The sequence below is a fragment of the Parambassis ranga genome, chromosome 7 (assembly GCF_900634625.1).
Source record: "Parambassis ranga chromosome 7, fParRan2.1, whole genome shotgun sequence".
In the NCBI taxonomy this organism is placed as follows: Eukaryota; Metazoa; Chordata; class Actinopteri; family Ambassidae; genus Parambassis; species Parambassis ranga.
The window spans coordinates 14,974,774-14,992,363 of NC_041028.1; the positions used below are offsets into that span (position 1 = coordinate 14,974,774).

At 42.4% G+C, this 17,590-nt stretch overlaps 2 protein-coding genes and 1 long non-coding RNA gene across 3 annotated transcripts; 2 read left to right on the forward strand and 1 right to left on the reverse strand.

The window, feature by feature from the left end:
• Nucleotides 1-5,002: 5,002 nt before the first annotated feature.
• Nucleotides 5,003-6,899, forward strand: LOC114438267 (uncharacterized). Its single transcript, XM_028409491.1, has 3 exons — nucleotides 5,003-5,700; nucleotides 5,769-6,074; nucleotides 6,267-6,899. The coding sequence occupies exons 1-3, from the start codon at nucleotides 5,389-5,391 to the stop codon at nucleotides 6,897-6,899; spliced, it is 1,251 nt and encodes a 416-aa protein (XP_028265292.1). The 5' UTR covers nucleotides 5,003-5,388.
• A 1,146-nt stretch (nucleotides 6,900-8,045) lies between these two features.
• Nucleotides 8,046-12,881, forward strand: LOC114438739 (uncharacterized). The gene is made up of 2 exons (XR_003670989.1): nucleotides 8,046-8,339; nucleotides 9,876-12,881. It is a non-coding gene; the product is annotated as an uncharacterized LOC114438739 (long non-coding RNA).
• A 560-nt stretch (nucleotides 12,882-13,441) lies between these two features.
• LOC114438738 (succinate dehydrogenase [ubiquinone] iron-sulfur subunit, mitochondrial-like) lies at nucleotides 13,442-16,939 on the reverse strand. Its single transcript, XM_028410266.1, has 8 exons — nucleotides 16,782-16,939; nucleotides 14,978-15,111; nucleotides 14,810-14,895; nucleotides 14,585-14,721; nucleotides 14,387-14,503; nucleotides 14,122-14,223; nucleotides 13,888-14,010; nucleotides 13,442-13,809 (listed from the first exon to the last, which is right to left on the reverse strand). Exons 1-8 carry the CDS (start codon nucleotides 16,845-16,847, stop codon nucleotides 13,723-13,725), a joined length of 852 nt encoding a protein of 283 aa, XP_028266067.1. The 5' UTR covers nucleotides 16,848-16,939; the 3' UTR covers nucleotides 13,442-13,722.
• Nucleotides 16,940-17,590: the final 651 nt, after the last annotated feature.

Consider the following 17,590-nt stretch of genomic DNA (forward strand, 5'->3'; position numbering starts at 1 on the left):
ACACTGCAGAAGCACTTTCAGCACTAGACTGAGACTACCGAGGAGCAGCACAGAACGCCACAGGAGGTCCTTCCTGCCAGTGGCCATCAGACTGTATAACTCCTTCTGTAGGGAGAAGAGCTAGATAATCATGTTAGGCATCACTGTCATTCCCTCCACTGGTCTATATTTATGTTTACTTAGCACCTTATATCTCCATATTTGTATCCATGTATCATATATTGTGCTCATACTGCGTACTGTACTCTGATTTAGATTATAGTGACACTTATACTCTTATACTCTGTACTTAACTGCATTTAATGTAACTTGATACCTCAGGCACAAGAATTTCCTTCAGGATTAATAAAGTTTTATCTTATCTTATCTGTTTAGGTGAATTACACCCAAATAATGATAAACTTAGTTTGATGTGCTGGTGAGAGAAGAAGTAACAGTGTGTGGTGGAGCCACCTGCTCATAGGCCACCTGTCTGCTCCTACATGAACAGACTCTGAGATCAGAAGGCAGCGCAGATAGCAGAAGCTCCGTCAGGTTTGTATGAATTACTCACGGTTCGATGACAGAATATGGGACGGCGATGTCAACTGGTCCGTTAAACTGGGGAGAGAACAGAGAACGTGATTAGACATGTTGTGCTGCTGTTATCTGTCCACCAGGGGGAGTTTACCCTCTATTTATAAAATGAAACTGTGTAAATAATCACATGCTGTCAAAAATGAGCCTCTGTGGGTGTGTGATCATCGATCAAGAATGTGTGCGGTTAGCTTACGGGTGGAGAATCAGGTGAGAAACCCAGCAGCTCACAAAAGTCCCCCTGTAAGGTGTGAGATGGATTTATCCACTGGTCACTCTCAGCCTGCAGATGCACAGAGAACAGGTGATTAGACATGTTGTGCTGCTGTCATCTGTCTGTCATTCACACATGAGCTGAGTGTGTGGTTAAACAGGGTCTTACTGGTGTTGAAGGAGCATAAGCCACCGCTGCTGCTGTGTCAAACACAGACATGTCATACAGATCCTGCAGGTGGTGTAGAGAGAGAGAGGGAAGCTGTAATACACACCCTCATTTCAAAGATCAACATATAACATGTGAGCAGTGTGAACAGTCAGCATACTTCACAGAACAGAGTCACTTGATTGAATCTGTCCTGTCTTCCGGCCTTTAGCAGCCAGCATAGTTTCTGGATAAAGTTTTGATGACATAAATCCCTGATCTGTGCTCAGTGTCTTACCTGTCCCTGGCTAGCTGTCCCTGTCTGACAGTGCTGGTATCCAGCTGGTGGAGTTTGCTGCTCAAACACAGAACCAGCTTGTCCCTGAGGGTGGACACAGGATGCAGCAGGAGGAAGAAAAGGAGGGGATGAGTAGAGGATGTCACGCAAGTCCTCGTCAAAAGTTGGGTCCACCTCAGCCCACTCCAGTCCCCGCACAACATGCTCAAGTTCTTCCATGAGGTCCATGTCTGACTGACGTCCCTGAAGTCGTCCGGAGAAAGATGGACTGTCCGTGTCTGTGACACACAGTAATAGAAAACTTATCTTCAGGCTCCCTTAATAAGAGGCTGTGGGCATTTTAACTTACTGCTACCTTAGCGAACAATTTCACACACAGACACTAATAAATATATTATATGAACGGCATTTCAGTATGTTGTTATTTAGCTCTTACGGAGGCCAAACTAGCTCAAAGTGTGTGTGAGTTCTCACCGGGTGCTCAGTGCCGATGGTCTGCTCTGATTGACTCCTTAATTGAAGATAAGGTCTCGTTTTAACCGCTTTCCTTCGCAAAAAAAGATGCTTCTTGCTCGTAGAAGAAACCAACTGTTGAGCCCGAAGATCATAGGACTGTGACGGAGGTTTCGGATGTTGTTTAAAAAATGCATTTTCTCGTCTCCTGCCTACAGTTTTGAAACCAAGCAACCTGTTTTTTTTAGCTAGCTGCTTAGTAGCAAAGTTAGCAAGCAAGCTACGTTAGCATTTTGTTAGCACGCTAATGTTTACATTACAAGCTAACATGTATTTTTATTTTAGCTTCTTGAATTAAGTTGGTAAATAGAAGAGGAACATTTTTAAACGCTCCAATAAATAATTTAAAGACTTTTTTAAATATTAGCATTGAACCTGCGGTGAACATTGGTTTGCTGCTACTGAAATTGGGATTTTACAATTGGTCAGTGCAGTCACGTGGAAACTGGATGACGTGTTTAATGAGAAGCTGAAGCTCACAGAGGGCTACAGATTTAATGAGACCTGTGAATATACTTCTATGTGGATTTTTAGCCTTCTTATTGTTTATTGCCAATTGTATGTGAATCCATTGTTATTACATTATGTCAATGTATAAAAAATGTCCAGGACTGATGTAAAACAAGTAAAGAAAACCTGCCAATAACTGAACTTCTCTTGACAATGAATTTATTTTTTTATTTTTACATTAACACACTAAAAAGTATAATTAAAATACCTTTGGTTATCATCAATAAAAGTGCCAAAAATCAGGACATATGAACAAACACTGATCACCCTGAAATACAGCTGTCCCTAGAGAGGGCTGTAAGGCTGTGCTTGAATTCAGTTGAGGCACGTGAGTCTCACAGTTGAACCAACGTCACATAAAACATCATTCACTTTGTTTCCTCTGTGTATGTTGGCCTGTTGGTTCATGTAGGTGTCTACAGTACAACAGTCATTCTTAAAGGAACAGTCTAATTATTTGGGATTAATAACATCTTTCTGCCTCACAAAGCAAGAATTTACTAAAACCTTCTTGAAGCAATATTAGGGCAAAACTGTCTCCATCATTAAGAGCTATTTATGTGTAAACCTGTTACCACCAAAATGTTTGACCACAAAACTGCAGTACATCTCTCATCAGGAGCCAAGATGGCTGTTCCATCTGCTGCCAGTATCGTTGTTCAACAGTCGTATTTGTCTTTTTGTATCAGACATATCAAGTCGAAGGAAGAGCAGTGTTTGGGCTGCTCGGCCCTGTAAATGGAGGTTTTGTATGGGTATACATCAGATGCAGGCTATGAGAAGTCTTCTCATTTCTGTGCACTTAAAGTTTGTGTTTACAGCACAGGGAGATGTGAAATCCATCAACAGGCACTAATCAGAATCAGATCAGAATCAGAAATTACTTTATTTATCCCCGAGGGGAAATTCTTGTTTGTTACAGACACATAGAATAAAAGTGAATTGAAATATGAAACAGAAATATATAATAAATATCTAAATACCTAGACAGCATTTAAATCCCTGAGTTGTTACCTAAAGAACATACTACTGTATAAACCTTTACATAGTAAAGAGCATGACATGAATGTACCAGTATGAATGTACAGTGTCTGAGTGACTGTTACAGTTCAGAGTTCAGTAGTTTGATTGACACAGGCAGGAATGACTTCCTGTGTCTCTCAGTGGTGCATTGTGGGAGTCGGAGTCTGTTGCTGAACGAGCTCCTATAGCTGGTCAGCACAGTGTGGAGCGGGTGGGAGGGACAGTCCAGTATGGCCTTTATTTTGGACAACATCCTCCTCTGACACACCTCTGTCAGAGAGTCCAGGTCCTCTCCTACAACATGGCCGCCCTTCCTGATGATTCTGTTGAGTCTGTTTATGTCCCTCACCCTCAGACTGCTTCCCCAGCAGACAACAGCATACATGATGGCACTGACCACCACAGACTCATAAAACATCCTCATCATCGTCCTGCAGATGTTGAAGGACCTCAGCTGCCTCAGAGAGTAGAGGCGACTCTGGCCCTTCCTGTAAACAGTGTCCACGTTCTTATTCCAGTCCAGTTTGTGGTCCAAGTACATTCCTAGGTATTTGTACTCCTCCACCACCTCCACACTGACCCCTTTGATGCTGGTAGGGGTCACTGGAGCCTTTGTCCTCCTCAGATCCAAAACCATAAACCATAAACCAAAAAAAACCATCGTGGCTGCAGAGACAAGAAGAGTATAATGAACCAGACCTGCAGTATAAAACAAAGAAGAACAAAGCGAATAAGAGGCAGCAGAACCTTACAGCTTACAAGCTTCCAATAAAAGCTGTCAACTAAAACAACATCTGACAGTTGTGCAAAAAAATCTCAGATTTTTACTTGTTTTTTTCCAGAATTCGACAATTCTGAGGGAAAAAAGTCTCAGTAAATTCTCAGATTTAAGTCCACCTCCAAGAAGAAGCCCTCTTGTCTCTCTCTCACACACACACTTTAAAAAAAATAAAAAATAGCCTATAAGTGTCATATTGTTAAATATTTAATAAGATATAACAATATAAATAATAACAGGTGGTGGTTCTGGTTTATTTACCATATGAGTGGTTCAAGCGCAGAACCTAATTAATGCTGACTGTGGTGTTAGGTAGAGATGAGGACTCGCAGTTTATTCATTAGGACTTGGGTCACACTTAATTTGACGCTCCTCGATTATAGCCAGGACTAGTGATGGCCAAATGAAGCAATCCATCTTCACTCACTGTTCTGCAGTAAGTCTGGATGGAATCTTGTGTTGTGTGAAATATCTTCCAGGTTCAAGCCTCAAGTCACTGACGGCAAGTCTAAGTCAAGTCTCTTAATGTTCAGTGTTCGTGTTTAATAGTGTTTAATAGTGTCTAAAATGCCAATGTGACTGTTCCGTTCAGTTGCAGGGATACTTTCTTCATTTCTGGTTTTGTAATTCTTCTATGATGTCAAAACATTTGGAACACTTGATTTTTCATGCTATTGAGTATAAATTCCTAAATATAGCTTACAGAGATATAATCTCCTTTTAGATATAGATAAGAAACTTTATCAGTATATTCAAAAATTGAGCTAAAAAAAATTGTAAAAAAAGATTGTATTGATTTTGTCACAGCAGACAGAAGATTTTGTTCATATTTATCCTAGGCTGAGGGGCAGATGAGCACAGACAGGCATGCTCTGAATAGAACAGAGTATTGACCCATCCAAAGTGTGAGAGACCGCAGCGTTATAATTAATATGATCAATTATTATGCAGCCACTGTGGAAAAAACAGCAAAGCAGTCATAGCAACTAAAATCATTTGTTCATGTCCTTCAAAACAAATTTGCATAAAACAGGAAGGTCCTATTTTCATAAACAATGAACGATGTAAAAGACTATTCAGCCTGTTTATGTCCACAGCTGCAGTGAAACAGGCTGCAAACAGAACATGTAGACTCAAACTACAGGACATCTGAGGTTTGTGCATAACCCTTGTTTCATTAAACAAAGAGGTCATGCATTTGTATTCCTGTTCATGCTCTCTATGGTGGACTGGTCACGTTGATAACATCCTCCTGAATGGGCCGAATAAACACACAGAGATAACACAGATAACACTCAGCACACACTGGTTAAACTGACAGTTGCAGCCATGATCCCGATGGGCCGCGGTTTGTGTCTTCCTTCTCCAGCCACCGTCCACCAGCTGTTCTCTGTGGCACGAGATGCCAGCATCATCCCTGATATCTCCTTGGATCCCGTCCTCACAACCTTCCTGTCACTGGACTCCTCAGCAGCACTGCAGCATCGATATGGTTTCCTGCAGCGGGGTATGAGCAGAGAGCAGCAAGCGGCGTTCAGACAGAGCCTGATCGGAGAGCTGGGGGGCAGCAGGGTCACCTATGGAGGAGTAGGGGTCATTGCTCTGGCTCTGTCCATGCTTTTTGACCAGGTTGCCCAACATGTAGGCAAAGCTGTTCAGTTTTGTGTGTTTTTTGTAGAAAAAAAAATCAAAAATTGTTATCTTATCAGGTCCGAGTGCAAGGATCATCCACAGAGGGCCATCTATCAACGCAGGGACCCCAGGCCATGATGATTTTTGGCATCAGTACCTCTTCAAGAATTGGCCAGCTAATTAACAGCTACCTCCGCCTCATTCCTGGCATCGCCAACAACCAGGAGACAATGGCCGAAACCACGGAGCTCTACGACAGTTTGCTGAAACTTGAACTGCTTGATCATTATGAGAGGATGATTAACAAGAAGAGAATGAGCTCAGTGTCCATGCAGCAGTGGTTGGCAGGAGCAGCTTTTCACCTGCACCTGAGACTGCACCAGGTAAGGACGGGCAGGCGAAAACTCCAGATGAAACATGTCAATGACCATATGGTGCAGTATCCACATGCTTTTTTGTGCCTTAAACTGTTGCCTACATTACCCACAATGCAACTTAAGTAAGAGCTCTGTTATGTCTGACAAGGTGCTAAAAAACAGACAAGCTCAGATATACTTTTGTTCTTCTTCCAACAGGTCCGTCTGAACTCTGTGCCTTTGGGATCTGCTAAATCACTGCATTTTTCTTATAAGACAGGACTGAATCACCTGATTCAGGGCTACGCAGCTTATCTGCGCAGAAACATCCAGGAGACTGCAGCTCCAGGCCCACATCACACTGCAATCAATGCAGCCAGTGGTCCAAAAGAAACCAGTGCAACCAATACAACATGCTCCAGCAGTGTCCTTTTTAATATCAGTTTGGTCAGTCCAAGTGTCTCGGCTGATATATTCAATGACTCTACCACACCCAATTCAACTGCTGGAAGCTGTAAAACTCATGGCTCCACAGAGGACGTTGGACTCAACGAAGACAGGAAGGGAAACAATGACACCACTGTAGGTATGATAAATAAAAACACACTCAATATTTCTGCTGGGCACAGCAGGAAGGAGGAAGAACACATGTTAGTCATCGAGCCTTGGAGAAACGTCAGTCACAACGTGCAGCACCATCCCTGTGAGTCTTCGGCCATTCAGCAAGCTCTGGTGACCCGCATTATCAACGCTCAGGACCTGGAGCGGAACAGAAACTTTTTCATTTACCGAGAGAAAGCCTTCCAGAACCTCCTCAGACAGAGGGAGGACTTTGAGCTGAGGTCAAATTAGATCATACATCACAGGCAGATCATATTCATTGATCATGCACTTGTTGAATTAATGTAGATGAAGTATGGATGTCCTCAGATGTCACCTGGAGTCAGGTGAACCATCTCCAGCTTAACACCTCAAAGACTAAGGAGCTGGTCATCGACTTCAGGAAGTCCAGCCCACAGCCACGTCCAGTGACCGTCAGGGACGACGAGGTGGAGATTGTAGGCAACTACAAGTACCTCGGGTTGTGGCTGGACAACAAGCTGGACTGGACATGCTGTACAGATCACCTGTACAAGAAGGGCCAGAGCCGACTGTACTTCCTGCGAAGACTGGGAGCCTTCAACATCTGCAGGAAACTCCTGTGGATGTTCTACCAGTCTGTGGTGGCCAGTACACTTTTTTATGCTGTTGTCTGTTGGGGGGGTAACATAAACAAAAGGTGTGCTAACAGGCTGGACAGACTTATCAGGCGGGCCGGCTCTGTGGTCGGCATGAAGCTGGACTCCCTGGTGACAGTGGCAGAGAGGAGAACACTAAGAAAACTCCTGGCTATTGTGGACGATGCCAGTCATCCTCTGCACACTGTCATCAGCGCTCAGAGGAGCCAGAACAGTCACAGGCTGCTCCTCCCCAAGAGCAGGACCAACAGACTCAGAGACTCCTTTGTCCCCCGATCCATCAAACTCTACAACTCTGCTTTTGGCAGGAGGGGGAGAAGGAAGGGAGGAGCACAGCCCGCCTGATACAACACACGTGCAATAATTTACATGTGCAATAATCCTGTACCATTTATGCTGCTGTGCAATGTTTGTTTACATTTACTGCACTATACTACATTACCATTTATGCTGCTGTGCAAATTTTTTGTACACAATTCCTTTACATTACTGCACTATATCACATGACAATCTATGCTGGTGTGCAATGTTTGTAAATAATTCCTCTTATCCTTTATTTTTTACTGCACTATATTCTATTTTATTCTATTTTATCTTATTCTATTTAACTCTTGCTCTGACTGTTGGTGTTGTAGTGCTGCTTGTACCCAAATTTCCCCGAGGGACCTTCCCAAAGGGATTAATAAAGTATATTCTATTCTATTCTATTCTAAAAGAAAACAAACTGTTTTGACATTTCATTTATTTGTAGTATTACATGTGAAACTGATGCAAAGTAAAATAAAACATCACGGGTGTTCTCAGATTCTGTAAACAAATATCTAACAGTCTGCATCTAATGTATTGAATAAATCAAATTAAAAACAGCATTGTGTATCTGTAGAGGGCGCCATCACCCACCTCTCCTCACCGGAAGCCAGCAGAGGAGAAGAAGAAGAATCTCTCCTCCCGCCCCTTCAAACGTTGTTGTTGGATTGCTGCTGCGCTGCACTTCCGCACACTAATATGAACAGTATATACGAAGACCACAGCTAAAGACCACAGCTATCCGGAGGTATGTGATTTTGTTGTATAACTTTTATCAAACGCTGTTTCTACTTCAGCTAGCTAAACTGCTCTCCGGGCTTAGCTCGCGGTTAGCTGCGTGCGGTGAAACAAAGTAAAGGGAAAGTGTTGGAAGGTTGCTGAACAACAGTTAAAGTGTGTCACCTTATCAGGAAATATATGTAACGTTACTACTACTGGACACAGAAGTATTTAATTTACTTCACGGGAGGAGTTACTTACTCCTAGTAGTGACTGCGCACGTTAGCTTGTTTGCTACAATGCTAACAATTGAAGGAGTGGCTTTATTTCCTGGTAGGTTGTGTTTCATAAACATACCCCCAAAAAAGAAAAACGCTAATTTGGCGGACTGTTGTTTTAAATGTAATTACCCAAAACAGTGAACGACTTTATCTGTACACTGTCTGAATTAACTACGTGCCTAGAAGACAACTGAACAATCAATAGCAAGACTCTCAGGTGTATTACAGGTAAGCTAGCTAGTTTTGCTATTGGGCTGCATCTAACAATGCTAATAGCGCTGAGTCAGACTAGTGATGGGAAATATACAGAGCTCAGTGTTGTCAATGAAACAATATTTGTGAAAACAAGCGCTCGACAGTTAGTATTTCCCCCCCAATCATTATTTTATCACTTTGTGTTTTAAATAAAGCTTTATGTAGCTGTCGGAGACTCGGAACCGACGTTTGGGCTGTGTCGGAAGTAGCCCGGTCAGCTATGAATGAGCACCCGACATGTGCGTGTCGTGACTCGTGTGTTTCGTTTTTGTTGAACAGAGAGCTACAGAACAAAGAATCACACCTCACTGAGAGAGAATGTCATTAATGTTTGTTATCATCTTTCTCTTTTTAAGTCTCATACTGAGTGAATGTGCTGTCTGTTTTACATATGGACACATGGAACCGCATGGTTGTGATTTAATGACACGTGTCAGTTTTTTTCTCTCTATGAAACATGCTGAACTATAATAAAACTCTTAAGTACTGTCAGGCCTGGCTGGATGGCATTAAGGAGCCATACAACGACTATACATTATTTACAATATTACATTATTAATTATTAATTATTAATTGTAACCGGAAGGTTACTGGACAACCCTGCTATACTTGGGCAAGACACTTTACCTGCATAGCCTCCAGTGTACTCACTGGTGTATGGCACTCTCTCTCACTGGACTGCTTTGATGCTGTAAGAAACATCATCAGCATAAAGTCAGAGCTGTTAGCTTCAGCAGTTCTGCACTGGTCCTACTGAGGGGACTACTTACAGAGCCCACTGACACACAGGGCCCCCTCTCCAGCTGGTCTTCTGTTATCAAGGAAATCCTGAATCTTTTCAGCTGCTAAAAATCCACCTGTTAGAGAAGAGAGAGAGAGAGAGAGAGAGAGAGAGAGAGGGGAGAGACTAGAAGACACACTGAGTCTGATGAACATTTTGTTATTGTCACTTATCTTTACACAGCCAAATTAACAGTGATAATTCTACACTATGGACTTACCTCTACCTTCACTTACCTTAACTCCAGACCACAGCAGATCTCCTCAGTCGGAGTCGCTGTCGTCAGACCATCTAGGAGCAAACGGGCCACGCCCCAGGCCTGAAGCTGACGGAGCGGGTCTCCGGTTTGAGGAGGAGCTGGCGCCTGAAGTGGAGGGTGCGGAGTGTCTGTAGACTTCCTCCATCATCCTTGGTGCAGTGGAGCTGGCACCTGAAGTGGAGGGCATGGAGTCCTGGGGCAGGTCCAACTTTGGTCGTTTAGCAGCAGGCTCCTCAGGGGAGACGCTTCCAAAGCTTCCAAAGTCAAAGCGGACCAGAGGAGCGCCAGCAGCGACCTCATGAACACCAGAGACCGAAATGATGGAGACATCATCGGCAATCTCACGTCTCCCAGACTCAGACAGGTCCTCCAAGAGGACCTGCTGGAAGGGAGACAGAGGTTGCATGTCATCCCCATCATCCTCGTCCTCTGAGAGTTCAGAGTCATCGGTCATGCTAATATAGCCAGAATCCTCACTGTCCCAGTCCTCCACGTCGTCCTCCTCCTCCTCCTCCTCCTCCTCCTCCTCCTCCTCCTCCTTACCAAACTCAGTGTCACCAAAGAGTGGAGGAAAGTCTGCATCCTCCCACCTGGCCACCAAGAATTCCTGCAAGCCGGACGGGTCCCCATCATCCTCGTCCTCTGAGAGTTCAGAGTCATCGGTCATGCTACTATAGCCAGAATCCTCACTGTCCCAGTCCTCCACGTCGACCTCCTCCTCCTCCTTCTCCTCCTCCTCCCCCTCCTCCTCCTCCTTCTCCTCCTCCTCCCCCTCCTCCTCCTCCTCCTCCTCCTCCTCCTCCTCCTCCTTACCAAACTCAATGTCACCAAAGAGTGGAGGAAAGTCTGCATCCTTCCACCAGGCCACCAAGAATTTCTGCAAGCCGGACGGGTCCCCATCATCCTTGTCCTCTGAGAGTTCAGAGTCCCCAATCATGCTACCATAGCCAGAATCCTCCTTGTCCCAGTTCACCATGTCGACCTCCTCCTCCTCACCACACTCCATGTCACCAAGGAGTTGAGTAAAGTCTGCATCATCCTTCCAGAAGACGAAGTTCCCCAAGCGGAGAGGCTCCCCCTCATCCTCGTATGGGACACGGTCGTCATCGTTGCCCTCAGGAAGCAGGAAGTCCTCAGGAAGGTCTTCTGGGGGACGCTCGATGACAAGGTCGTCGTCCTCTGAGGAGAAAAACATGAAAAAGGTTCAAACAAAGAGTCAAAGTGAGAGAGTTCTGCTAGTGTTGAGATGACGACATGAGAATGACTATAAGATTAAGATTAAGAATGATTGTATTAATCACCATAGAGAAATTAGGTAATCTGACAGGAAACACAGCTAACACCACTGGACCACAGGTTATTGATTAGCTATTGGTTATTGGCTGTTTGTGTTACACTGACAGATCATGATGATACACAAACATTTATTATGTAGTTGAGTTGTTTGTGGCATCATGATAAATGCTTGAGGTCCTTTTATACATATCACTGCATGTTCAAAGTAACACTCACTATTAATGGTCCATTTTTCAAAAATAAACATCTACTCAAACACAGCAGGACATGCTACACTACAGCCTGGCTTTGATCTGCACACATTTCCTGCCTGATCACACTATATTGCAAAAACTAATGATTATAATGCATTTAACAAACAGTGTTTCACACAGAAACACGTGATGTTACAGCAGCATAATGTTAGCTGTAGCTTCACTGTTAGCATGACAGCGTCAACATATCGGAGCTAACTGAGCTAAACACTCTTAATAGCGCTTCACAGCTTCCCTGAGAAGTCTGATGACTTTTATCCAACAAACAAGCAGTTTTCACGAAGAGTGCGTCGAGTGAAAGTTGATTTTTGACTTTTTACCAACAAACTGGGTCCCAGAGGGTGAACTGTGCGCCCATAAACTAGCAAAGTCACACAAGTCTTTCATGCTAGGATACTTTTAAATGCGTTTATGAGGCTAAATCACTGATTTTGTCATGAAAAAAGAAGAAAATATTTCAGTCCTACCAGCCCTACCAGCTGACCCTCCACCGGCGTGTGGAGGGTCAGCAGCCTTATATAGCCTCTGTCCGGTTACCATGACACCCACTCATTCGCATCTTTGGAATTCAAAACTTGTTTTGTTTTAAAACTACATTAAGTAGCCTAGATCATATTTTTACACGTTTTATATTTTATTAAATATGGTGTGTGTATGTCTTGAAATCTAAATGTCATAAAAATAGAAAATGATCTTCAGTCACAGTCACATAAATTAGAATTAAATAAATGTAAATGATATATTTATGATATATTTTATATTATTATATCTTGTCTTGTAAAGGATATAATGTGTAAATATCAATCACAGTCAAAATAAAGGGTCCCATAAGTGACCTGACTCATATAAGCAGAGGGCCCCTGCTGGATTATTCTGCATTATATTATTAGAACATGAATTTAATATGAAGAGTTTATGCTGTTTTTGCAGGCCACAGTAAAACTGATTATTCTGTGAACAAGGTTTATCACAGCTGCTAGAATTTCATCTGAAGTACTTCTCCTGATTTCAGCTCAGTCTGTGCACTCTGAGCTGGCTTCTGTTGGTTTGATCACATCAGCAGCAACAGATTAATTTGTTAGGGTGTTTCAAAGTGGGAGGTGGGCCTCCAAACAGATCACACAGAACAGAATAAAAGTGTCTGATCTGTCAAGTGATCCAGAGTTTGAAGGAAATGTTTGTGTATTTGCTTTCAGGGATTAAATACAGAGATTATTCATCTTTATTTGACTGAAATACTTCAGGGACAACACAGTTTTTCCTACGCTGATCCTGAACCATCCCTTCATTATGCTGTTAGTCCTGAAGGCTGCTGGGAAACTTCTCATGAACCACTGAGCAATTCCCCTCAGTATTTGGGTAGGATGATCTGTTTGCACTTTTGCAAAATTAAATGTAACAACTACATTGACTCTCAGGGATCAATAAAACAATCTCTGCCTGATCCATCTTCTATTAATACATTATACAGACTGTAATATAAACATTATCATCAATCACTTTCTGTAGAGCGACTTTAGATATGTTTTAGTTCATCATACAAAAATAAAGTTGGTGCTGGTTTTAATCAGGAAAACTTAGCTAAAATGTGTATCTGCAGTCTGCAATCAGGGTTGTTTGTAAATACTGCTATGAACTGTAAGGTCTATGATGTAACAAGAACAATAATAAACATTGAATGAAAAAAGGGGATGGTAAAAGTACTTAAATATAGAATAATACTCTCCTTAAAGTCCCTAAAATACACAAACCAACTATTTTACACAGTTTCCCTCAGTTGTTGCAGGACAGCCAGCTTAACATGATGTGACACATTAACATGTCACAATAGTAACATGTGTGGACTGGTTGGATTCCGTTTAGCTCTCTTTCCTTTGGGGTCTCAACACAGTCACAGATTAATGGGTTAAGAGTGCAGGTGTAAATGTTTGCATTGTTTTCTCCAGGGCCCATTAGATTTATATTTTTGTATTGCAGTGTAAGGTGCAAATTAAATTGCCATACTGAGCTCCACACATCTTTAATGAACACACACATATATATATGAATACAATTTCATAACAACTTTGAATTTTCAGCAGAACTGTGATCCAACATGTTGCAGCACTTTCACAATTTTGATTAACATTCACTCAAATCAGCTATTCTCACAAGTTCAAGTTTTTTCTGTTCCCTTACACACAGACCTCAGGCACTGTCCAAATCCCAGAATGTGCTGATGTAAGCAGGAGTAGTTGGCTCTTGTCTTCCTTCCACCTCCTGATCTCCAGTTACTTTGTTAAAGGTTATGAAGCTGCTGCTGCTGCGTTCTTCTCTCTGTAAGTCGCCATCATTTTCTTGATCTCTGCGATGGCTTTTCCCGGGTTGAGTCCCTGTAGAGGAGCGAGTCACACACACTGTGAGAAACACTCCACACTCATGAGACCAAGTATGTAGATGAGTTTGAGTACCTTCGGGCAGGTCTTGGTGCAGTTCATGATGGTGTGGCAGCGGTAAAGGGAGAAGGGGTCCTGAAGTTTGGACAGACGCTCCTCTGTGAACTCATCGCGGGAGTCAATCATCCACCTGTATGCCTGCAGGAAACAAACAGGTGTGACAGTTTCAGCTAATATTCAGTGTTTGGTGTATGTCATGATGAAGTATGATTAGGACAGATGTTCTCAGGACGTCTTTTCTTTACCCACCTGCATCAGGACAGCAGGTCCCAGATATTTGTCTCCATTCCACCAGTAGCTTGGACAGCTGGTGCTGCAGCAGGCACAGAGGATGCACTCATACAGGCCGTCCTGTTGATGTTGAATATGAGGTAGATGTTATATAAATAACTTTGTTACATAGAGATATACAGTAACCACATTCAGTGATGCACTCAACGTGGTTGCTGGAGGACGTGCTTTATCATGTGTGTAAAGCTCTGTTCAGGTTACAGCAGGAAGCTGCTTAACCTACCAGCTTTTGTCTGTCCTCCACTGACTGGAAATACTGCTCCTTCCCTTCCTGAGTTTCATCTTTCTTCTTTAAGTACGGCTCGATGGATTTGTACTGTGCGTAGAAGTTGCTCATGTCCTGGTGGAAATAATGACAAATGAACTTCAGTCTTCATGAACATCTAGTACAGCTGCTGTAGACATCACTCGCAGTACTTACAGGCACCAGATCTTTGACCACATACATGTGTGGGAGCGGGTAGATTTTGGTGGCTTTGCTCGTGTTGTTGTCGATTTTGTTAAGGCACGCCAGAGTGTTGCCTCCATTTATGTTCATGGCACACGAGCCGCAGATGCCTTAAGAATTTCACAAAGAATAGATCTGCTCTCATGTTCATTTCGGTGGAAATATATTGAACTGCTGATGAACAAAACTGTGTCTTACCCTCACGGCAGGAACGTCTGAATGTGAGCGTGGGGTCTACTTCATTCTTGATTTTAATAAGGGCATCCAGAACCATAGGACCACAGCTGTATCAACAACAATGTGTCAGTAGATGTGAAGTAAAACACAGCTCACTAATGTTTTGATCATGATCCAGCTATGACTTACGTGTTTAGGTCTACTTCATACGTCTGCATTCGGGGTTTGTCTCCAGCCTTGTCGGGGTCCCAGCGATAAATCTGAAATTTTTTGATCCTGGATTCAGGAGCCGGAGCAGCTGCAGTCTGTGCATGCCGCACCATCTGTACCACGAGGAAGAAAGGATTTCAACACAAAATGGAAGCAATAATTTTTACATCACCTCTATAAAAGAAACAAATAAGAAATAAAGATTATAAACAAAAGTTATGGACACGTGATATGACCTCTGTTGGTTACATGAAGCAAGGTTAAAATGGGAGGCATTTGGTAATTCTATCCTGAGACGCAAAAAGACACACATACCAACAGCTCAACTCTCACAAACAACAACAAGACTGTATTTGTGTTGCACAAAACAAAACACATTAATGAGATAATTAGGGAATAAAAACATATCAAGATCAAATTAAAACAAGATTGATTGCTGCAGCTGAAGCATTGCTTTGAACGCTGATGTGAAAGATTGCGCTGAATTGCTGGAGAATCTGCAATCTGAATTTAATTTGCTGAAACACGGTTAAGAATTTGAAAAGATGAAGCTCTTATTTTGAAAAGTAGAAAATCTTAATATCATGATGACATGAAAGAGACACAGCTGAAGACAAGAACAGTATGAAGTCATGACCTTAAAGAATAGCCTGTGAATATACCATATGAAAGGTCTGAGGCTGGAATAATACCATAAGACTATAAGAAGCTCAGGCTGTATGATTTGAATGTGGAAAAGTAGTATACAGCTGAAGGATGATCAATATGACACATATAATGCTTAAAATGTGACAAAGACTACAAATATGGCTGCTTGTATGCTTCTTGTTGTCAGCCTGTCACCATGGTAACAGCCCTGCCTGCCATGTTAAACTCAGAGGAGACCTCAAAAACCACTCCAACTTTGAGAGCCTGGCGCACGGAAAAACATTCTGAAAACAAGTTTGATAGAGCAGCATCTAACGAGCGTTTTAAGACTAAACTGGAGTCTGTAGCTTGGAATTTGTAGCAGATACATTTGGCATTGGCGGCGAAATTTATTTATTTTTTTATTTTTTTATTTTTTTATTTTAGATACTGTATTAATCCCAGAGGGAAATTCGTTATGGCTGCTGCACAAGCAGTGTCATACAATGACTAGCAAGGCGCGCCACAGGCTAGGGTGAAGTGTCTTGCCCAAGAACACACAACAGTGACTAGGGAGGAGTTGGGATCGAATCACCAACCTTCCGGTTATTGGACAATCATTTAAAAAAACCCCGGAATGTCCTCTGTGAGATGAACGTGTATTAAAATGAAATTGTAATGTTTTAGATATCTACATTGTTTATGATTATTAATACAAGGCAGTACAGAAGCTCCCTCTAGTGGCAGCTTGGATGAACTGACGAGGAAGCGTTACATCACTTTGCGGTGTTCAGTTATCTAACTGACTTTTCTCCAACAATGACTTTAATATTTCTGTTAACCTATGAGGTGTGAACACGTGTTAATGACCCCTAATGTTACATACATAGAACTCTTCCAGACATATAAACGAGCTGTATACGCCTTTGAAGTCAGACACAGATCATTCACTGTGGAGTCTTAATAACACACAAAGCTGTGATGTGATTTGTTTACTCTATTCACATTTGGAATTTACCTTATAAAAACTGAAAGGTACATATGTGTACGTATGTTCTATGTGTAACAATTTTGCCGGCAATAATAATTTAGCGTTTACAAAAAGCCCCACGTGTCATATCATGTCTAAAGATGTATTAAATTATGTTATACTCACCCCCATCATGGCACAATTCCTGACGGCCAACACATTCCGACTCAGAGCAACACAAACCACTGACATCCTGCAGGGTGTTGTGTTTGTCACAGAAAACTACAAAGCAGCCTGCCCGGCTCACTTTTGGTGTCGTGTGCCGTGTACGTCACCAGCAGATACACCCGTACGTGCATCACGTGGGGAGAGTGCGTCGGTGCGGTTGCCTTCATGGACGCACACTCAGCTCAGACCTCCATGACACTCTACTCTTTTAGACATTTTATGCTGAAGCCAGAGAACAAAGTCAAAAATAGGTTTAAACATATTTCTGTTTTGAAAAAAACATGCTTTATCTCTTCAGTCATCGGGTTTGTACACGTACATTTGAAACATGTCACATATATCCGACAGTCCCTGAACACACCATGCCTCTTTCACAACTCTCATTAAATGACAGTTACATATCTGTAATGCAGAACTTCCGATTGTGTGTCTGCCTCACTTTCCCTGAGAACTTTATACACACACAAATGTATTGTCCTTCCTTGTAACACGTCTTTAATGTAATATGGACATGTAATAGTTATCAGGTTGTTACCATGCACTGAAACACTCTACATCACTGTTTACATGAAACACGTCTGAAACTGATCAATAATTAATCATTTGTCATCTAGTGCTGTCACTTCTGGAGCATACAGGTTATATATTATATCACTATCATGTACTGCGTCTGTCATGCGCGCTGCTGCATGTTTGTCTGACCGGATGCGAAGGCCCACGGCCTTTCATAATAAAAGCTTTCAGGTGGCTCTAAATTAATAATATTG